The sequence below is a fragment of the Xyrauchen texanus genome, chromosome 43 (genome assembly GCF_025860055.1).
Source record: "Xyrauchen texanus isolate HMW12.3.18 chromosome 43, RBS_HiC_50CHRs, whole genome shotgun sequence".
NCBI lineage: Eukaryota > Metazoa > Chordata > Actinopteri > Cypriniformes > Catostomidae > Xyrauchen > Xyrauchen texanus.
Window position 1 is genome coordinate 15,310,772 of NC_068318.1, and position 23,164 is coordinate 15,333,935.

General features: G+C 37.1%; 2 protein-coding genes across 13 annotated transcripts in view; both read left to right on the plus strand.

Annotated features, from left to right (window-relative positions):
• LOC127636054 (protocadherin alpha-C2-like) overlaps positions 1-7,621 on the plus strand; it is a 36,539-nt gene extending 28,918 nt beyond the window's left edge. For both annotated transcript variants that reach the window (XM_052116425.1, XM_052116424.1), the window contains exon 4: positions 5,447-7,621. In XM_052116425.1, the coding sequence (XP_051972385.1) occupies positions 5,447-5,757 (311 nt within the window). In that variant the 3' untranslated portion in view covers positions 5,758-7,621. The remainder of the gene's footprint in view (positions 1-5,446) is intronic.
• A 6,610-nt stretch (positions 7,622-14,231) lies between these two features.
• The window catches only part of LOC127635407 (protocadherin gamma-A12-like), a 100,674-nt gene continuing 91,741 nt past the window's right edge, over positions 14,232-23,164 (plus strand). For 8 of the 11 annotated variants that reach the window (XM_052115432.1, XM_052115434.1, XM_052115435.1 and 5 more), the window contains exon 1: positions 14,232-16,347. In XM_052115432.1, coding sequence (XP_051971392.1) covers positions 14,245-16,347 — 2,103 coding nt within the window. In that variant the 5' untranslated portion in view covers positions 14,232-14,244. Of the gene's footprint in view, positions 16,546-17,095; positions 17,569-23,164 lie in introns of those variants that run through there. The other 3 variants (XM_052115436.1, XM_052115444.1, XM_052115442.1) reach the window with 2 other exon arrangements.

The window sequence follows — 23,164 nt, forward strand, 5'->3', positions numbered from 1 at the left end:
GCAGACCCCTCCGGTGGTCCTGTTGCTAAGAAACACTGTGTGACTTGTTGCCTGGCAACAACAATGAATCTTAGATACTGCAGCAGCTGGGAGTGGGCGAGCAGGGATGGGGGAGGAGGTTTCAATGGCAACCATTCATACTCAAAATGGAAGAATGAGCAAGGTGTGGAAGGGGAGAAGAAAAGATGGTAGAAAAATAGGGAGGTAGAACCAGCAGGAAAAATGGATGGGAAAAAATTAGGACTGGGGGCTAAAGACCTAAAAGGGCCAAAAATAGCACATATGACCTCCAACACACAAATGCATATTAGAACACTTATGTGTCTGTAAATGTAGTTTATCCGGCTGCATTTTTAAATATTATATAAAAGAGCAAATAATACAGAACATTTGGATGCTACAAAAAAAAAAAAAACATTTTTTTAAGTTATTCTGTCAGCGCAAAAAGAAGGGGTGTGGCTAGGGTTGGGAACCAAAAACCAAAATAAGAAATATGAATATGAACCGGTTCCATAAAAAAAATTAAAATAAAATAATAATAATGGAACTGAATGAAGTTCAGGAAGTTTGGTTCAGTTAACGGTGCGGACAGAACACTGTACTACAATACTCTGACATTGTTTCCATCGCTACCATTCAGTGACACTGCAACACCCTTACTAAATCAGCAGCACAAAACTTTTCCAAATTACTCTTACTGTATGAACCCTTTCATTGGGTTTACTGAATTATCCTTTGTTCACATAACTTAAAAAATGCGTTTAACCAAGTAAACTTACTGTAATTTAACTGAATGCCATGAAAAAAGCTTTAATCCATTTGTTAGGATAATGTGAATATTTTTTGTTTAGTTAACTCAAACTGGGCAGGGGGTTCCCAGCATGCTTTGCATGAGAATTGATAGGGAGATTATATGTTAAAATTTGTGTTATTTTATGAGTTTTTGCGCAAGATGAATAGAAAGAGTGTTTAAAGAGATTAAGGGAAAGGAGGCAGCGAGAACCGGCTTGACAATATAAATAATATTTAATAAAGAACTTGAACGAAAAGACACAAATACACACACATGATGGACAGCTGTCCGTAAATGCTCTCTCTCTGTCGCACCACCGTCCGCAAACGGCCCTTATCCCTCTCGGAGGCTTGATTAGCCTGATAAGGGACTGGGTGTGTAGAATCACGACCCGCCCCCGCCCTCCGCCCTGTCATATAGTGATACATGTTTTTGTTTAATGTTTTGTTATGTTGAAATTTAGAAGTATTTTATTTATGTTGGAATGTTGGGTGTTACAAATACAGTGAGGAGTGGAGCTTGATCTTAGGATCAGGAAAGGAATGAGGGTGTGTGATATTTATTTTTCTCTTTATTCAGCAGTTGCTGTGCTACCCATAGAATAGTCACCAAGCTGCACTCTGTAGTGCTTCACATTAGCATGTTTGCTAACATTCACTGTCACTAGCTAGTATAGAAAGAAATAAAAGATTCATTTGAGTTGCACTGACATGTCTAATTTCTTTTTGTCTAATTTTGATTTTACAATGTAAACCATGCAGCGTAACCAGTCTGATTCCTGAACGAGTGACTCTTATTGGTTCTTTTGAATCTACACAGCAAAACATTAAGCGTTTTATCCTGAACAAATGACTCTTATTAGCCGGATCTTTATTGTGAATATCTTACTGAACTGCAAGTCGTTAATTTTGTGATGACTGGAAATACAGTATACCAAGATTTGTTACTGTGCTATGTGTGCATAAGACCTTTAAGACTTAAACCAGAGCAATAACTAGATAATTACTGTTATGAGAGTGTGTTATTAAAGATACATATTATGAGTTTGTTAACTGATTAGTAATTAGTGATTATTGAAGATGTCTTAATTAGTCTATGTGAATACTTTTTGCAAGAATCTGTTCAAATTTAAAATGATCTTAACATTGTATGTACTACTTCCAAATAGCTCTTCCTCTAAAATAATATAATAACAGTTTAATGGAACTGTTAAGATACCATAAGCATTCAGAGGAATCAAAACTGGAATTGTTCATTTTATTTTACGATGCCCATCCCTTGCAAACTTGATAGAGTTTTGTGAATACCTAATTAAAGGGATAGTTTTCCCAAAAACTTAAATTCTGTTATCATTTACTCACCCTCATGTTGTTGATTTTCTTTCTTTCATGGGACACAAGAAGAAATGGAGAACTGAGTAGCTGTGGCTCAGGTGGTAGAGCGGGTCAGCCACTAATCGCAGGGTTGGCGGTTCGATACCCGGCCCACATGACTCCACATGCCGAAGTGTCCATGGGCAAGACACTGAACACCAAGTTGCACCCAATGGCAGGCTAGCGCCTTGCATGGCAGCTCTGCCATCATTTGTGTATGAGTGTGAGGATGAATGGGTGATTGGGACACAGTGTAAAGCACTTTGGTTACCGCTAAGGTTAAAAAGGGCGCTATATAAGTGCAGACCATTTACATTTCTCTTTTCCTTGAAAAACAAAAGGAGATGTTTGGCAGAATGTTAGGTAACCATTCAATTTCATTTGACCTAAAACAAGGTATAACACTGTTCTCAAAGGAGAAAACCATCAAGCTATAAAATCTACAACATGTTCTTGGAGCATTAACAAGACCGAAGATAAAGTCACAGTGGGTTTACATGTAAGAAACAGAAAGAAATGCAATGAAAGTCAGGTTTTGGACTGTCATTTCCAGCTCCACTCTCCAGATGCACTCTCTGATCTTATGAGGAAGAGAGCTAGTCTGCTCAGTTGACCTGCTCTGACATGCAACTTAACACACAGACACACATGCACTGATATTACTGCCATAATGAAAGCCATGGGGAGATGGAGTGAGGTGTGACTAACACATGAACACATGAGTTACTCTCTCACCAGAGATTTGACCACTCTGCAAGTAAACGCTACCAATGTAAACCACAATATCTGACCTTCTCAGCCAAATGTGCTCTGTCAAGCCCAGAGGGCAGCACCCAGCACTCTTGTGTATGTGTGCGTATAAACGCTCCCTCATTGACTCTTTGCTGTACCATCTGTGCTCCATGAGAGTTCTGGACACATTAGAGGTGGTGTATTTTCAGCATGGTCAAGAATTTTCAGCATGTAATACAGAGTGAAGAGAAAAAGAGCTGCTTGCATATTAATGGCAGGATTTGACATGTCTAAATTTAGGGGACTGCTTGAAATTGAGAGCGAGAAGAATTCCTAATTTAGTCTAGTGCAGCACACTCGCATTGTCACACAATCCACCCATGCAGATTCATATACTTTAAGCTGAGGAAAGAATATCAAAATGGATAATCCCTGCTAGGTTTGGCATTTATTGAAATAGGCAGTGTGGCACAATCATAAACCTACGGATAAACAAATTCAGGGCCACAGTTAGATCTAAATAAAACAGAAATGAAAGTAGGTCATAGTACAACTGGTGTGGCAAAGAGCCCTGCTTCTGTAGAGAAAGTAGTACATAAGTCTCTCCCTCATGGGGTAGTACACTTTTAGACATGAACAAGTGCACTGAATGTGTATGTTATCTGTAGGTTTAGATCAGTGTTTAAGCAAACCAAGCCATGCTCTGTTGCAGATTTATTTTACCATACTCCAACATTTTACAGCACTGTCCTGATTTAGAAATGCCTTTTATTGTGACAAAACAACTACCCAGTTTTACAATTTAGAAAGTCTTATTTCCAAAGACTGTCCTTTCTTTGGAAACAACTGTATGGAGTGGTGTTTCCACAACTGGCTCATATGGAGCAATTGCATTTGAACATGGTCAGGGTTGGGAGGGTTACTTTTGAAATGTATTCCACTACAGATTACAGAATACAAGCTGTAAAATGTAATTTGTAATGTATTCTGTTAGATTACTCAAGCTCAGTAACATATTTTAAATACTTTGGATTACTTCTTCAGCACTGGTAGATTTCTTCACTTGTTTTGACTATAAAAATTCTGCCAGTATAGTAAGACAAAATATACATGTTAAAAATACATTCTCTGAAAAAAAACTAAATATCTTATGCAGTGTTGTTTCTAAAACAAGATCAATCAAATTGATCTAATTTTAAGGATTTTTAGATATTTTTACAGGAAAACAATAAAAAAAGTATTATGAAGTATATGATTTTTGCCCTAATATCAAAGGTCTTACTAGAAACAAATAAATTATGATCCACATGTGAATTTTCTTGATAAAAAATATGATTGTGTCTGGTAACATGTGCATGTAAAATGGCTAGAAATAAGATTTTAGATTAGCGTAAAGCTGACAATTTACACAAGTTTTATTTCTATTTCTTCTGCTCAACTTACTTCAGACTTACTTCTCTGTCTGCTTGTATGAATGTAACACATCATAAGAAAGTGTTTCACCGCTGTTCAAATGCACTTTAGATCACATCATTTATATGTGTAAATGTTTTCCATCTGAAAGGACTCAATATTAAATGAAACAAATGACAATAAAATGCAAAGTAATCTCTTCGGTTATCAAAATACTTTTAGAATGTAACTGTATTCTAATTATCAATGATTTAAATTGTAACTATAATGGAATACAGTTACTAATATTTTGTATCTTAAATGCGTAATCCCGTTACATGTATTCCGTTACTCCCCAACCCTGAACATGGTGCATTTTCTCCCTCAGTTTGGTTTGTTGAGGCATATGAACATGGCAATCACACTCAGTTCTGCACCAAAACAATCAACTGATACCACCTCAATGATATAGTTTTGTCAGATATCGAGCAAAGTCTGAAACAGTTTACTTGAGGTGGTGAGTATGCAATCCGAACCCAGTTGACCAACGAACCAACCAGTATGCCTATGATAACCATGTATTTACCAAAAGTATCTTTGGAGAATAAATCTGTGATCAATACATCACTGAATTTCACATTAAACACAGATTAGATTTATCCTACCATTAAATAGGGAAACTTTTTTTCAGACTATGGAGTATAATAGATATAATTGCACTTTTAATTCCTGATGTAATTTACTCAGTGCGATTCTTTCCGTGTTTGCGGCAAAACTCTTAAAGAGTCTTTGAGAGCTCTCCAAGAAAGACACTTTTTAAAAGCAGAAATAAAGCAAAAGTCGATAAAGGCCGATAAAATTAACCATGACGGACATTTTGCAACTCGATATAAACACAAAAGAAAAACTTTAAAATTGTAATTGTTGACACATTTCTACTGGTATACCTTCACCCCCCACACCCTTTGTGGGTGCTTTCTTCATCCAAATCTACTCATAGTACTACAAATGCAAGTAAATCCCCCTGGAGAAACCATAAGTGTCTATGTCTCAAAGACATAGAGTTAGTAATAAGGTCACTTTTGGTTTTTAATCTACAACAAGGATCCTAAAATGATGATGATACAGTCTTACAATTTCCACTTTTCTTTCTCAGATGGAGAGGGAGATGGACAGCTGTCCCCTCCTGTTGGAGCCGGAATCAACAGTAACAGTTGGAGCTTCCGCTATGGAGCCGGCCCCGGCTACGGGCCTCCACAAGCCCTGAAGCCTGGCGAGATTCCCCCTGAAGCCTTCATAATTCCTGGCTCTCCTGCCATCATCTCCATCCGACAGGACCCAGGTGCCGTGGATGATAAGGGTGAGTTCATCACCTTTGGAAAAAAAGAGGAGTCCAAGAAGAAGAAAAAGAAGAAGAAAGAAAAGAAAGACAAGAAGGAGAAAGGAAAAGAGGATGGGGACGAGTAATGAAGACTGGGCAACTTAAAAATTTGAGCTATCAACTCGGTTGAAAAAACTGACCGAATGAGAGAGCCAAAAATATGGAAAATGAAGGCAAAATCTCTTTCTACAATGTCCAGTCCTGGCCAGAAGAGGATTTGTGCTCTATGCACAAACGTTCAAACCACAAATTTAACCTGCAAACATGTCTCCATGACATTTATTGGCTATTTTCCTTGTTCTAACACTGACTTGGTGCAAGAAAGCAACCCAGTCTGCAAAATGTTAAATAAACATACTTGTACCTTTGTAAATCTTCCTCTTTTAAAAGGATTTAACAAAGTTCCAGTTAAGATGGATATGAACTCTCATGCCTTAAGTGGCATTTTTCTCTGACTCCATCCCTGCCTCCCTCGCTCAACTTTCAAAGGAGAGGAAACTCCCATCCACCCCATCTTATGCCTTGATCTGCTACAAACAAAGCTGTTACAGAAAAAGACAAAAAACCTAACTGAGCTGGACACAAATTATGTGTATCCAATTGCAAATAGAGCAGATCTAAATTAAATGCCTGCAGAGATAGAAATCTAGCAGTGTACTCCAAGACAATTGCTTTTGCAAAACATCCTAGAACAGGGTACAGAGATCGCTAACACCCACCTCTTTCTTACTGAAATCTCAAAAAGAGGGCTTTATCCAGTACAATTTATAAGAGCAAATAAATGTCTGCTTATTCAATCCAACAATCATGCACACCTGTGTTTACAAATTTGTACACACAGAAGGATGTGCATACAGCTTCAAGAGAGTTTCTTAATTTCTAATGCATAACACCTACTTTAGATGGGACTACAGGCCGTTCACACCCTGTACAGCTAAGGCCACCATAGGACTGAAGCACAGCAGCCTTTGTAGGCATTCCAAAACACACCTACTTCCTTGCCACTGTTTTGAGTGTTTGATTGATTTTCATCCTGCTTCCTGCTGGAGTTTTGTCTCAGTCCTGCTATTTATTCTCACACACTGCATGTCATTTCTGCTAATCTTAAATTGCTGACCTCCCTTACCAATGCTGTGTGCTGGCCTAAGTCAGTACTGCCCCCTGGTGATTCATATTGTACAATGCTACAAGAAGGACCAGAAATGTCTTGTGCTGTAAACACAATTTAACGAATAGTTCACCCAACAATGATAATTCTGTCATCATTCAGTCACCATTCTCTGTCATTGTATGGAAAATAGAGGCAATGTTACTGAATGGTGACAGAGGCTAACATTTTGCCAAATGACTCCTTTTCTACATTTGGCAAAATGCCTGTATCCAATGTTAATGGTTTCAGTTTCCAAGACCACACTTTTCCTGGAAAATATTAGCACATCATGGCCCCTATATGTACACACAATCTCAGACACACCAATGTTTCTCTCTCAGCAGTGGAAACACCATAGTCTATGCAGCCATACTTGTGGAGATGGCAGGATATTTTGCGTCTGTATTATTGTGCTTTCTAAGGCAAAGATGGAGGGTGAGCAGAGATTAGACTGGGACTTGAGCAGACTAGTAATGGGCAGTAAAGTTTTTTGTTTTGTTTTTTACTGTATATAGCAACAGTTCCATAGTTATTGATTCAAATTTTGTAAATAATCAGAATGTTTTCTTAACATTCAGATATGCTTTAATTTTATTTTGTTTTTTAGAGAGTGCACATGTTGTTTTTCTTTTCAGTTTTCCATCTTGTCTGTAGAGATACTGTTTAGTAAGTAGAGATGTTTGTTCTGCTATGAGGATGCATCATCGCAAAGCACACACACTGTCACTTAAGTCTCTTTCAGGTGTGGTTTAGTGCTGTCAGATCACCAAGTGACTGTTTGCATGTTAAACGCAGTTAAAACAAACTATATATATATATATATATATATATATATATATATATATATATATATATATATATATATATATATATATATATATATATAAATGAACAAATATGTTTTTCATAATTATTTTTTTTCTAATTTATGATGAAATTGGAGATGCGTATTGTCTCTTGAAGTATGTGGACATAAATCGAATTATTCACTCAGACATACACAAACATACACTGATTATGTACACACATAGAGAAAGAAACACACAGAGCATAAAAAGATGACACAGGAACCATGTCGGCTCTGTGCCAATCGACGTTGACATTAACATTCTAGGTATATGTAATGCTGTAGTGCTATGGTCTAATGCTCTTTTCTTTACAACCTTATAATTTTAGCAATTGGAAAGAAACAATCCTTCGTTTTATGATAGGCTTTTAAATCAATAACACTGTAATGTGAAACCAATTCATACATCCCTATAATATAAACATATTAAAAAAAAAAAAAAGAAAGAAAAGAAAAATATTCAAAAATTATAAAAGGAAAAATAAAAAGGGTCTATGTATTCTGCCTGTGTGTGGTAATTATCTATCAATTCATCCAGTGCCAAGGTGGCACGATGCTTTTGACTTTGACAGTGCAAATCTGTTGAAAACATTTTTTGTACACCTGCTCATCAGTGTAATAGTGCTTATTATTTTATATATTTTTTGAAATCTGGTAATGTGTTTTGTTTATAAATCACAAATAAAGGTTTCTTTCATAAGTATTGAAGATTTTTCTGCGTTCTTATTTCAATAGCCTATATTTAATAATAACAGCTAATAGTAATAACAACAATATTGCTCATTATAGTCATTAGAGTATAGCAGAGTAGCCTATGACGTTCACTCAATACCTTCAGGTCTTCAGGTATTATCATTTTTTACTACTCTTATAAAACATATAAGCAAGGGTAAGAAGTGTTTACCAAACGAAAGGACAAAACAATGACAAAGAAATAAATGTAAATAAAAATGACATGGAATATTCAAATAAAATTGATAATATTAACTGCTCGTCTTTATTACAATTCGTCATCTGTAATCTCAGAGCATGAGAACAGGCACTAGCGCCACACTTCGGTAGAAGCACTTCATTTCATGGTTTCTCTGACTTACTGGTAGAAGTTGCATTGTTCACCACCTTGACATTCAATACTGTGCGTTCATTCTGATCAGTGGTTCTCAACCTTTTTGACTCCAAGGCCCTCCATTGACCAAGAGCTATCTATCCATCCATCCATCCATCCATTGCATGTGTGAAGTTTGATCACGTCTTACACGCACACATGTAAGAACTGTGTGTGTAAATTTAATATTAATCATATCGTATTTAATTATTTATAGCCCATAGTGCTTTTCAAATAAGTGTAATAAGGGTTGTGTGTGAAAATGTGAGAATTCTTATGTTTTAAACTGTTGTACATGTCCTTAAAGACTGGTTTAAAATATATACAAATCTTTGAGTGATATGAGCAAGTGCTAGTACATACAATTACAATTCTGTCAGTATGAGCATGTATTAAGGTGATGTATGCTGAAACATATGGGCAGATAATGCCTTGTTTGTATTTTCTTTTGATATTAGCCTCTACAGAGAGATTATAACTATAAACTGATTTTCATTGATTAAAGTCTCTTTTAATACCTGTTCTGTTATTTATAGTATTATCCAAGCCAAGTTATTTTTTGTAATGTAGGGCAAACTAGCAGTTATAGCAATGAATAGTATAATAAACGTTTTGTACAACAGCCCTTTTATACAAAGCTTAACCATATAAACCCTAACATATTAAATAATAGGCCAACAATTCTAAACCTATTTGTCTATAAAAGAATTAAATGTTAAGCACACGTTGCTTGAATTCAATAAATACTCATTCTGAAATATCAGTAACAATAAAAACGTAATTGTTCATTTTACTTTATCAAAATCAGCAAAGATTTCACATAAAAAATATGAGTGCATCAAAATATGAAGGTAGCTATTTTGAAAATTATTTTACAAGTTCTTCTGCTTCCAGAAGAGCATGGAAACTTTTACCAGGTGGCGATATAATATTTCAATGTGGCTTAATTCGGCCCGTTTCGCGGCCGACCCACCGGCCCGCTCGATTTTCCCGATGGCCAGTCCGTCCCTGATCGGCCCCAAAGTGCGGCGGCCCACCCGGAAAAGTCCCGGTTCTCCCAATGGCCAGTCCGCCTGCTCCACATGCTGTGAGTCTCCATGGTGTCACATACGAGCCACGCGATAAAATGCGCGGATTGACTGTCTTAGAAGCGAAGGCAACTGAGACTTGTCTTCCGCAACCCCGATTGAGGTGAGTAACCGCGCCACCACGAGGACCTACTAAGTAGTGGGAATTGGGCATTCCAAAATTGGGGAGAAAGGGGATAAAATAGGGGGATCTTAAATATTATATACGATTATATAATGTAATATCACACTAATATAAGTAGGCCTATAATAAAACATTGGTTTTAAGATTGAAAGATTGATAGGCTAACTGATGGCAAATTTTTCGCGTTGAAAACAATGGGGTTACCCACCGTAACAATGAGAGGACGCCAGGGGGCACAGTATATATATTCGACCGGCACATTACGATATATATATATATATATATTGCAATTGCAGTTGTATGCAAATTCTGTTCCAGCATACTGAAGTTTTGTTCCGCGACACTGGAGTTCCCTGTCCATGGTGCTGAAAATGCAAGCTCTCGTTTGTGGAGGGTGTATTCAAATGGAATACATGAACAAAACACTCTGTCAGCTACCAAAAACAATATTTAATAATTCTTATTATGTTGTTTCGAAGTTACAAGTGATACAGAAATTGTTGAGAAGGTATCAAAATATAAAAGCCTTATCGGTCCGTAAGCTCATACATACTAGGCCTACTTTTGGTTTATTTATGACAAACGCCTAAAAACACAACAAAAGTCTATTTTGTTTGTATTGAATTTGAATACGAAGCAATTAGCATATCCATATTTATTTATGAATTCATTATTTTAAAATGGTCGATGCATTAGATTAAACCTGTCGTCATTTTATTGCTTCTAAAGGTGGTGTGTCAGTAACTCAAATTTGAAATATTTAATATTAATCAGATATTTACTTACAAGATTTTATTCTCTTCTTTGAAATGACAGGCCAAAACGCAGCTGTGATTTAAACCCACATTGACAACATTTCCATATTTCTAAATACTCTGTATTTATGCGTGCACGAACTAAAATCTCACAATGCGTTTACGGTATATAGGCTATTTCAAAATAACCACACAGCGTCTAACTCTGCTTTCTTGTGCAAAATAACAGGGTAGATCCGATACATAAATCAGTTGTTTATGAGAGGGATTTCATACAACTATTTAGCTTCAGTACACATAGAACATATGGCAAAGAGACATTAATTTGGGTGTAATAGCAGCTTTGCGTATCATCACTTATCTTCTGCGTTTCTGGTGCAGACATTCGTTAATTTGTGCCAGAAGAAATGAAGACAAAATACGTTATTTGAATTCTGAGCAAGGAACTTCATTTGGACCCTTCAGCTTTGGAAAACCCCATTGGTTTACCAAGGAGATGGCAATCCAATCGTAAGGTTTTGTGGTTTTGTGAATTAGATACGGATTTTGGAGATTTTGTTTGGGAAAGGATCGACCGAGATGTGTAACTTAATTAACCCACCTTGTCTCACACATTTCGAATTTATTCTTGTAAATCCGTTAGAAATTCATAACGTTGTTTTGGAGGTCCAGGACAACAATGGTAACCCTCCCTTTACCCAAATAATTAATAAAGCTTGAGATGACTGCATTCATTCAGTTCAAAATGACTTTCTCAGCCAAAGCGAACTTTTTGTTCTGGATACAATATTCAATAAAGACAGAAACACGCATATTGTTTTAAAAAGTAGCCTGGATCGAAAGACAAAGGGGGAGCGTTCCTTGATATTGTCTGTGGTCGATGGGGAAAATCCTAGATCTGAAACTGTTGTCATTGACGTATTTGTGATAGACGTGTCACGTGAATAAAAAACTAGCGCTGGCTCGTTTGTCTGAAAATATAAATAACATGTATTTTCCATAATCGTGGAATTCAAATATGTAGGGCGAATATGGGAAGTGAAACAGTTAAGCACGATATTATATCCGTATGCATTTTCTAAAATGATAAAAATTACTATTACTAAACTAATCTATGGGAAGCACACAATTCACTTTTTGGGTTCCAAAGTTGATGATGCAACATCGGGGGTCGTAGCAGAATTCGTTTCACGACCACCGGTGTGGAAAGCAATTGTATGGAAAATGACAAACATCTAAGCTTCAACTGGTTAAGGTTATACAAAAGTAAAAGTTGACAATGTTTGTAAATGAAACATATTATGAGTTATGATGTGAAAGCGTATCAGAAAATATATAGAGACATTCCAAATAATTTGTAATAATTTGTTAATTTAAATTGATTAAATAATATTCATGTAAGCCTATAAGTTACAAATGTATATTCAAGTACAGGCTCTTGTCTAGCTTGTTTAAGAGGGGGGAAGTTAAGTGTCCCACTTTACCAGTATATTGGCTGAAAAATTTGGGATTTGGTCAAAGAGGGTCTTTAAAAGGTTCTTCCTAGTATTTAATATTTTTAAATGTTTGATTTTGACTAAGGTAGAAGGCCATTTTGCCCATATTTATTCTATGTTATTATTATACTGTTTCTTAAAATATGTTCATACATGACCATATGGTTAATGAATAATAAGTTGAAAAAAAAAAAAAAAATAATAAACTGTCTGGTAGGACTGATAAAAAATCTGACCTATAAAAATTCATAAACGAGGTGTTTACTTCTGCCACTGAATCTGTTGAACTCGATACTTATTTCTCACAAGTTATAGCATCTTAAAATTATTTTAGACAAGAGTATCCACAAAACTTAAATAAACAATAATATTTATTAGTATTGATAAATCATAATTATTAGGCCTACAAATATTATTATTAATAATAATTATTATTATTTATGTCAATAATAATAATAATAATAATAATAATAAAAAATTAAAAAATAAACGTGTTTTATATATCATACTTAAATATCAAAGGGACATTTGCACTCTTGACTTTTACATATAATTTCGACTTCAGATAGGTTTACACTACACAGTGTGTCGCTGTTGACCTGCACTGGGAATATTCTAATGGGTCCGCCCACGACTTGTTCTGGCATCCTACTTTCAGATCACATTTCTCCAACTCTACTATAGTATTATATAGTAAAACACTGATGTCCTGACAATAATATACTTTAGCCAATTAAACTGTCTTGAAGTTTGTGTGTGTGTGTGTGTGTGTGTGTGTGTGTGTGTGTGTGTGTGTGTGTTTTATAGTTTATAGTTATAGTTTTAGACATATAATAAATAGTATTTTTATAATGAAGTTTTGTTGTCTAATATTGAAAGTCAGGCACAATAATTAAACATTAAAATAAATACATAAAAGGCATCTAAGAAGTGCCAAAAATAAATTAGATAAGGTAAAAGTTTCACATTCAGTTTTAATGTGAGCTTAATAACAAAACAAAAAGTTAAAATCATTAAGTTTTAATAAATAAAAAACTTTAGGACATGAAATTGCCTGAAGTTAAAGAAACACAAATGTTTACAAATAAAACCCATAGCTTGTTTTGTATGATATTGTTATCACCTCCCTTTTCTTCTGTCAGTGTAGCAATAAAACAGGTCTGCAACTGTAGATTGTTGTCATATTACCCACAATGCTTTTCCAAACCCTTTTTAATATTGTGTCTTTGAAATCTGCCAACTCTACAGTTTTGTGCATTTGTTTTTGTGATTTACTGTTGATGTTTTGAGATCACATTGAGGCTTGTGTGCAGTTCACATTATTGAAGTGAAAACTTACTATAGGATAATGTTTGGTAAAAGGTCAGAATAGAGTCATTCACTCACTATATTTAAGATTGATACCCTCGTGTTTACTATTTATAAATTTAAAGTCACGTTTGTATTTTCTCATTCATTCTCTCTGCGGAGATTTTAATTTTCAGCACCACACAGATGGACAGCGCCCGTGCTGACTTCAGTATTTTTGCTAAGGATTTCACCATTGTTAGTTATTTTATAACATAGCGGATTTTTTAAAAGCCACATAAAAATGTCATATTAAAACTCTTCAGGGAACAAACAGACTAACTTGGTCGGTCCCTGTCGTCTTTTGAGAAAATGCCCGAATGCTGCAATGAACAGAAAATCCTCAGAGTGTCGCTCTTTACCAAGAGTGCAGACTGAAGCGTCTCTCCTCCCACACTTAATGTATGCAATAGAAACTCTGTCTGTTAGAAGAAACGCAGCACAAAATGGAGTAAGAGTCCGTGTATACCGACAGAATTATTAGAATATCACTCGAAAAAGAGTTGCTGTATAGCAGTGTTGGGCAGATCAACCATAGATGCAACATCAACTCTTCAAATATGGATTGCAAATTATTTTCCGTTCCTTTGTGTTTCGTGGCTCTCCTTCTCTTCCCTCGAGGACCGTCTGTGCAGATCTGAACTACAATATTCCAGAAGAAATGAAGCGCCAATATGTGATTGGGAGTCTTGCCAAGGATCTTAAGATTGATGTTAAACAGTTGTCTGCTCGAAAGGCTCGGATTGACACAGAAGATAGCAGCAAGCGGTATTGTGATATTAATGTGAATACTGGTGATTTAATTGTGGCAGAGACAATAGACCGAGAGGAGCTTTGTGGTTCTCGAATCTCCTGCGTTCTCAGTTATGAGCTCGTCCTGGAAAACCCTCTTGAAATACACCGTGTGTTCCTGAATATTCAGGATATAAATGATAACGCACCTCGTTTTCCAAATGATCGTATTAACTTTGAAATCACAGAATCAGCAGATAAAGGTCAGAGATTCCGTTTGCACGAGGCACATGACTCAGATATTGGACAAAACGCAGTTAAAGGATATTCACTGGAGAAAAACACACATTTCGTTTTGAATGTACATGATACTGCAGATGGAGGAAAATACGCCGAACTTGTTTTGGAAAAGGAGTTGGATCGTGAACAACAGAAGGTGATTGAATTGATACTCACAGCAACTGATGGTGGTACATCACAGAGGTCTGGCACTGCTGTCATACACATCACTGTTCTAGATGCTAATGATAATGTTCCAGTATTTAGTCAGCCTGTTTATAAAGTGTCTCTGGCTGAAAATACACCAGCAGGAACAGAAGTAATCCGAGTGAGCGCCACTGATGCTGATGAAGGTCCAAACGGGGAAGTAACTTATGAATTCAGTCGAATATCAGATAAAGCTGCAAAATTATTTTCCATTGATAAGACAACTGGACAAATTGTGGTGATTGGAGAAATTGATTATGAAACAGAAAATAAGTATGAAATGGGAATTCATGCACAAGATGCCTCTGGATTATCATCAACTGCTAAAGTTATCATAGATATAACTGACGTTAATGACAATGCACCTAAAATCATTATTAAATCTTTGAATAACCCGGTACCTGAGAGTTCTGTGCCAGGTACTGAGGTGGGTATCATTAATGTTCAAGACAAAGATTCAAAAGAAAACCGGCAGATTCGTTGCTCTGTTCAGCAAAATGTTCCTTTCAAGCTGAATCCATCTGTTAAAAACTATTTCTCTCTAGTAACAACAAACGCTCTAGATCGAGAGCAAGTTTCAGATTACAACATAACTGTCACAGCCACAGATGGAGGATTTCCACCATTATCCACTTCAGTGATAATACAGGTGTTTGTCTCAGATGTGAATGACAATCCTCCTGTATTTGAGCAGCAGTCCTACAGTGCTTATGTAAGTGAAAATAACAAACCAGGCACCTCTATTTGTTCTGTTAGTGCAAAAGACCCAGACTGGAGACAGAACGGCACTGTACTTTACTCTCTGGTATCCAGTGAAGTCAGAGGTGTTCCAGTATCCTCATTGCTATCTATCAATGGTGATACAGGAGTGATCCATGCTGTGAGGTCATTTGACTATGAGCAGTTCAGAAACTTCACCGTCCAAATTAAAGCCAAAGACAATGGTTCTCCTCCCCTCAGCAGCAACGTGACTGTGAAAGTCTTCATAACTGATGAGAATGATAACTCTCCACAGATATTATATCCTGTTCCAGACGGAAAGTCTCTGATGACTGAAATGGTCCCTAAAACGGCTCTTTCAGGCTCTCTAGTCTCCAAGGTGATTTCTGTGGATGCTGATTCTGGACAGAATGCATGGCTGTCCTATGAGATTGTGAAGTCTACTGATCCGGGACTTTTCTCCATCGGTCTCCATAGTGGACAGATCAGAACACAGCGAGACATTTCTGAATCTGACAGCATGAAGCAGAACCTTGTCATTTCAGTGAAGGACAACGGGGAGCCCTCTCTCTCTTCAACCTGTGCTGTATATTTACTCCTTTCTGACAATCTTTCTGAAGTCCCAGAACTTAAAGATATGACTTACGAGGACAACAATTCTAAATTAACGTCATACTTGATTATTGCATTAGTTTCCGTGTCCACCTTCTTCCTCACATTCATCATACTCATCCTCGCTGTGAGGTGTATTCAAAGGCGAAAGCCCAGAATGTTGTTTGATGGAGTCGCAGTTCCCGGCACATATCTCCCTCCCAACTATGCAGAGGTGTATGGAGGAGAAACTCTCCGCAGTTCTTACAATTACGACACATATCTAACAACGGGCTCAAGCACCAGTGACTTCAAGTTTGTTAGATCTTATAATGAAAACACACTTCCTGCAGGTGGAACTCTGAAACACGAATACAACAGACAATTTGGCCAAAACATGATAACACTTGAGGTAACAGGAAATGAAGATGAGGTAAGAGAGGTTTAAGTCCTCTGGATGCTCATTTATCACTGCAAACTATGTTGTCTCAGTTGATTAGATTATAAATATATTTCCAGCTTCTTTAATGAGTCAGTTCTTTTTTTTCTTCAAAACTCAGTTTTTTCATAATTCATCCCAGGCATGCTCTGCAATGAAACTTTTTCAACTTGGTAAACAAGTATTCTGTATTTTTGAATAAAAAAGATTTGGGTAAAATTGGTTAAAATAGTTTAAAATTATATTTCCATCTTCTCTATTGAGTCAGTTCTTTATTTCTTCAAACATCACTTGTTTTATATTTTACATAAAGCGTGTTATTCTCTGACATTTCTGTTCAATTTCTTAACAAGTATAGTCTGCTAGGTTTTGGCAAAAGTAACAATAAAATCAATCTATCTATCTATCTATCTATCTATCTATCTATCTATCTATCTATCTATCTATCCTATCTATCTATCTATCTATCTATCTATCTATCTATCTATCTATCTATCTATCTATCTATCTATCTATCTATCTATCTATCTATCTATCTATCTAGAGTGGGCAAAGTAACACAGACATTGGAAACAGATAATTGGAAAAGAGTGTTATGGATCTTAACCCCATTGAGTGTTTGTGGTATCAGCTAGACTGTAAGGTGCATGAGAAGTGCCCGACAAGACAGACACATCTATGGCAAGTGCCAGGCACCTGAGTATCTGTACAATCTTACAGCTAGAATGACAAAGATCTGCAAAGCCGTCATTGCTGCAAATGGAGGATTTTTTGATGAGAACTCTTTGAAGTAGTTTAAGAAGTTCTGAATAATTTCAAAATTGTAATAGTCATTTTTCATGTTATTAAAGTCCTGAACATACATTGTGATCAGTTGAATGCCACTTTGGTGAATAAAAGTACCAATTTCTTTCCATAAGAGCAAAATCTGTACATTATTTCAAACTTTTGACAGCCAGCATGTATGTGTGTGTGTGTGTGTGTGTGTGTGTGTGTGTGTGTCTGTGTGTGTGTAAAAATTGTATGATGTGATGGAAATGACTCCCCAAATGGGATATTCATATTAAAAATCTGATATAAATAATTTTCACACAATAAAACTTGTAATGGTTTATGATTATTTTACCCTTTGTTTATATTATTATAGTTTTAGACATATAATAATAAGTATTTTCATAATGGAGTTTCGTTGTCTAATATTGAAAGTCAGGCACAATAATTAAACATTAAAATAAATACATAAAAGGCATCTAAGAAGTACCAAAAATAAATTAGATAAGGAAAAAGTTTCACATTCAGTTTTAATGTGAGCTTAATAACAAAACAAAAAGTTAAAATCATTAAGTTTTAATAAATATAAAACTTTAGGACATGAAATTGCCTGAAGTTAAAGAAACACAAATGTTTACAAATTAAACACATAGCTTGTTTTGTATGATATTGTTATCACCTCCCTTTTCTTCTGTCAGTGTAGCAATAAAACACGTCTGCAACTGTAGATTGACCAGATTTTTGGACAGCCAGTATTTGATAGCATTTGTTTTTAAGCCTACACATTCAGCACTGACATGAGGAAATTCAATGTTGTATTAAACAATTCAAGTTAAAAAAATATTCACAGGTCTACTTTTGAGACATTTCTCTGTGTTTGTTTGTTGTTTTTAATTAGGGCCCAAGCCTTGAAAAGGCAAGGCCCTATTGTTTTCGTTAGGATGACTATGATTATTATTTTTTTTACGACTATTGGGGCACTTTTGGGGCTCTTAACGTGCTCGAAAACTCTTGAAACTTTGCACACGGGTCAGAACCCGTGGCCATTAGGGCCGGGCTGAAGCTGGTACCGGGGCGTGGCAGGGGGGCTCGACGGCGCCCCCTGGAACGGGGTCTGAAAACTTGGTCCATAAATCAAACACGCTTGCATGTAATAATATGAAACTCGGTACACATATAGATCTCATCGTTTCATATATCCTTCATACTTTTACTTTTTACCTCAGCCCAACAGGAAATTGTCTATTTAGGGTTTTTGGAAACGCATGCAATGGAATTTGAAATACTCCTCCTGGAGAATTCCACCAATCGCCACGAAACTCGGTCAGCATGAAGTCAAGACATTGAGGATGAAAAATTGCCGGTGGAATTTTGATATGTCGAACGGTTTGGCCGTGGCGAGAAGCGAAATGATGGCGTGAAAAGAGAAACAGGAAGTGAGTTATAACTTCTGCATACATTAATTGATCTCGATGAAACTTCAGTAGTGTGTTCGCTGTAACAGGCCGATCGCATGGATGTGACTATTGTGAGTCAAAGTTATAGCGCCACCAACTGGCAGAAGGACGTGTGTCACTTTCAAAATGCTTTGAAATCACCCTCTTATTTTTACCCGATTTACTTAAAACTTTTGGTGTGTAATGTAAACACACGGCAGATGTAGACATGGGAAAGGATTATTGATATCTTGGATACTGTTGCCGTGGCAATGCTTCAAACTCGAATATTCTTTTTTGATGCTTTTGAGACTCTTAGCATACTTGAAATTGCATGAAACTCGACAGACACATCACATTTATTAGCCAGTAGACATGTGCAAAGTTTCAGAAACGGGCGTGGTGCAGGGGCTCAGTAGCGCCACCTTTGACAAAAGTGAGGGGTTGGTTTTATACTTTGACCCACAGTCACAAAACTCAGTAATTATATTGATCTCATCGAGCCGGACAACTTTCTAATTTACAGTCATTAGCTCAGACCAACAGAAAGTCAGATATTTTGGTTTGAATGTGGATTTTTGGAGAATTTTCTCTGCCTCTCTCACTGACCCTACGTCTCTCTGTGTCTGGGGGAGGGGCTGATTTTGCTGATGAGTGAAATGCTTTTATTTTTGTTTTCAAGGTTTTGGGGCCCTTAACGTGCTCGAAAACTCTTGAAACTTTGCACACAGGTCGGAACCCGCGGCCATCAGGGCTGGGCCGAAGATGGTACCGGGCGTGGCAGGGGGCTCGACAGCGCCCCTGGAATGGTATTCGAACACTTGTCCGTATATCAAACACGCTTGCATGTAATAATATGAAACTCTGTACACTTGTAGATCTCATCGGGCGAACAACTTTCGTGCTCTAAGTTTTACGCCAGCCCAACAGGAAGTCGGCTATTATGGGTTGTTTGGAAACACATGCTCTGGAATTATATATATTTCTCCTAGAGAATGAATCAATTGCCACCAAACTCGGTCGGCATGAAGTCAAGACATTGAGGATGCTACATTCGGACGGATTTTTGATATCTCGAACGGTTTGGCCGTGGCGAGGAAATTGATTTAGGACTAAAAAGGACACATGAAGTGTGTTATAACTTAGTTAGTTCTATCTACAGTTACAAAACTCGGCGTGTATATTGTTCTCGTCAAGCTGAACAACTTTCTAATTTACAGTCATTAGCTCCGACCAACAGAAAGTCAGATATTGTGGTTTGAATGTGGATTTCTCTGAATTTTTCTCTCTCTGACAGACAGACCTGCGATTCTGTGTGTGTGTGTGTGTGTGTGTGTGTGGGGGAGGGAGGGAGGGGAGGGGAGGAGAGGGATTTCTCTGTTGGGTAAGATTTGCATTAAGATATTGTTTTTCAAGGTTTCTGGGACTTTTGGGGCCCTTAACGTACTCAAAAACTCTTGAAACTTTGCACACAGGTCAGAACCCGCGGCCATCGGGGCCGGGCTGAAGCTGGTACCTGGGCGTGGCAGGGGGCTCGACAGCGCCCCTTGAACGAGGTCTGAAAACTTGGTCCATATATCAAACATGCTTGCATGTAATAATATGAAACTTCGGTACACTTCTATATCTCATCGGGCTGAACAACTTTCGTGCTCTAAGTTTTACGCCAGCCCAACAGGAAGTCGGATATTATGGGTTGTTTGGAAACACATGCTCTGGAATTATATATATTCCTCCTAGAGAATTAATCCAATCGCCACCAAACTCGGTCAGCATGAAGTCAAGACATTGAGGATGCTACATTGCCGACAGATTTTTGATATCTCTAACGTTTTGGCCGTGGCGAGAAATTAATTCATGACTAAAAAGGACACATGAAGTGTGTTATAACTTAGTTCTATCTACAGTTACAAAACTCGGCGTGTATATTGTTCTCGTCAAGCCGAACAACTTTCTAATTTACAGTCATTAGCTCCGACCAACAGACAGTCAGATATTTTGGTTTGAATGTGGAACACATTGCAAATTAATCTTTGAAGCTCCAGAAAGCACATAAAGGCAGCATAAAAGCAATCCATACTCCATTGGTATAATTCATAATTCCACGAGTGTACTTGCTTGTTATATTAGCTACTACAAAATATATAAATACATTTACTATCTTAACTTTAATGATGTACTTAACATAATGATAAATAATCTTAAAATATTATATTGTATGCTATGTATTGTGAATACACCCATGTTAAACATAAAAATGTACTTCCATTGCATATCATAGGAACACATAAGCGTAAATTATAATTACATTAATAAACCTGTACAAAGACCTCCAGATAAATACTGGCCTTCTGGATTAACACATTTAAGTGCTGCAAAAGATATTGACCTATGACATCCATTGACATAAAAATTTATTCTACATTTGAATTGTGACTATTGTGGTTCACGGTCATAGGCCCTGTCCCAAATGGCACACTTCATATGAATTTTCAGTCTTGTGTACTTATTTCATGTGTCCATTAACTCCATGAGACCGTAGGGTGTCTCATTTTTCATTTTAGGTATCGGAAGGGTGCTCACGCATACTTTGTGGTCGATATGTGCCCTCAATGCGCACTTTTGCAGTGCAAGCTCTACAGCACACATCTTCTCGACAGTTAAATCGAGGTTACGTTATTGCCCATCGTGCACAGCGACCCTAAAGGCACGGGGGTGGCGGTGCCACCAGCGCCCCTAAAGGCACGGGGGTGGCGGTGCCACCGGCTTGGGCCCGCCATCGCTGCTTGCAGCTATATTTATTATTTGTGTTCTTTACTAGTCAGTGTCATATTACCCACAATACTTTTACAAATGCTTTTTAATATTGTGTCTTTGAAATCTGCCAACTCTACAGTTTTGTGCATTTGTTTTTGTGATTTACTGTTGATGTTTTGAGATCACATTGAGGCTTGTGTGCAGTTCACATTATTGAAGTGAAAACTTACTATAGGATAATGTTTGGTAAAAGGTCAGAATAGAGTCATTCACTCACTATATTTAAGATTGATGCCCTCGTGTTTACTATTTATAAATTCAAAGTCACGTTTGTATTTTCTCATTCATTCTCTCTGCGGAGATTTTAATTTTCAGCACCACACAGATGGACAGCGCCCGTGCTGACTTCAGTATTTTTGCTAAGGATTTCACCATTGTTAGTTATTTTATAACATAGCGGATTTTTTTTAAAAGCCACATAAAAATGTCATATTAAAACTCTTCAGGGGAACAAACAGACTAACTTGGTCGGTCCCTGTCGTCTTTTGAGAAAATGCCCGAATGCTGCAATGAACAGAAAATCCTCAGAGTGTCGCTCTTTACCAAGAGTGCAGACTGAAGCGTCTCTCCTCCCACACTTAATGTATGCAATAGAAACTCTGTCTGTTAGAAGAAACGCAGCACAAAATGGAGTAAGAGTCCGTGTATACCGACAGAATTATTAGAATATCACTCGAAAAAGAGTTGCTGTATAGCAGTGTTGGGCAGATCAACCATAGATGCAACATCAACTCTTCAAATATGGATTGCAAATTATTTTCCGTTCCTTTATGTTTCGTGGCTCTCCTTCTCTTCCCCTCGAGGACCGTCTGTGCAGATCTGAACTACAATATTCCAGAAGAAATGAAGCGCCAATATGTGATTGGGAGTCTTGCCAAGGATCTCAAGATTGATGTTAAACAGTTGTCTGCTCGAAAGGCTCGGATTGACACAGAAGATAGCAGCAAGCGGTATTGTGATATTAATGTGAATACTGGTGATTTAATTGTGGCAGAGACAATAGACCGAGAGGAGCTTTGTGGTTCTCGAATCTCCTGCGTTCTCAGTTATGAGCTCGTCCTGGAAAACCCTCTTGAAATACACCGTGTGTTCCTGAATATTCAGGATATAAATGATAACGCACCTCGTTTTCCAAATGATCGTATTAACTTTGAAATCACAGAATCAGCAGATAAAGGTCAGAGATTCCGTTTGCACGAGGCACATGACTCAGATATTGGACAAAACGCAGTTAAAGGATATTCACTGGAGAAAAACACACATTTCGTTTTGAATGTACATGATACTGCAGATGGAGGAAAATACGCCGAACTTGTTTTGGAAAAGGAGTTGGATCGTGAACAACAGAAGGTGATTGAATTGATACTCACAGCAACTGATGGTGGTACATCACAGAGGTCTGGCACTGCTGTCATACACATCACTGTTCTAGATGCTAATGATAATGTTCCAGTATTTAGTCAGCCTGTTTATAAAGTGTCTCTGGCTGAAAATACACCAGCAGGAACAGAAGTAATCCGAGTGAGCGCCACTGATGCTGATGAAGGTCCAAACGGGGAAGTAACTTATGAATTCAGTCGAATATCAGA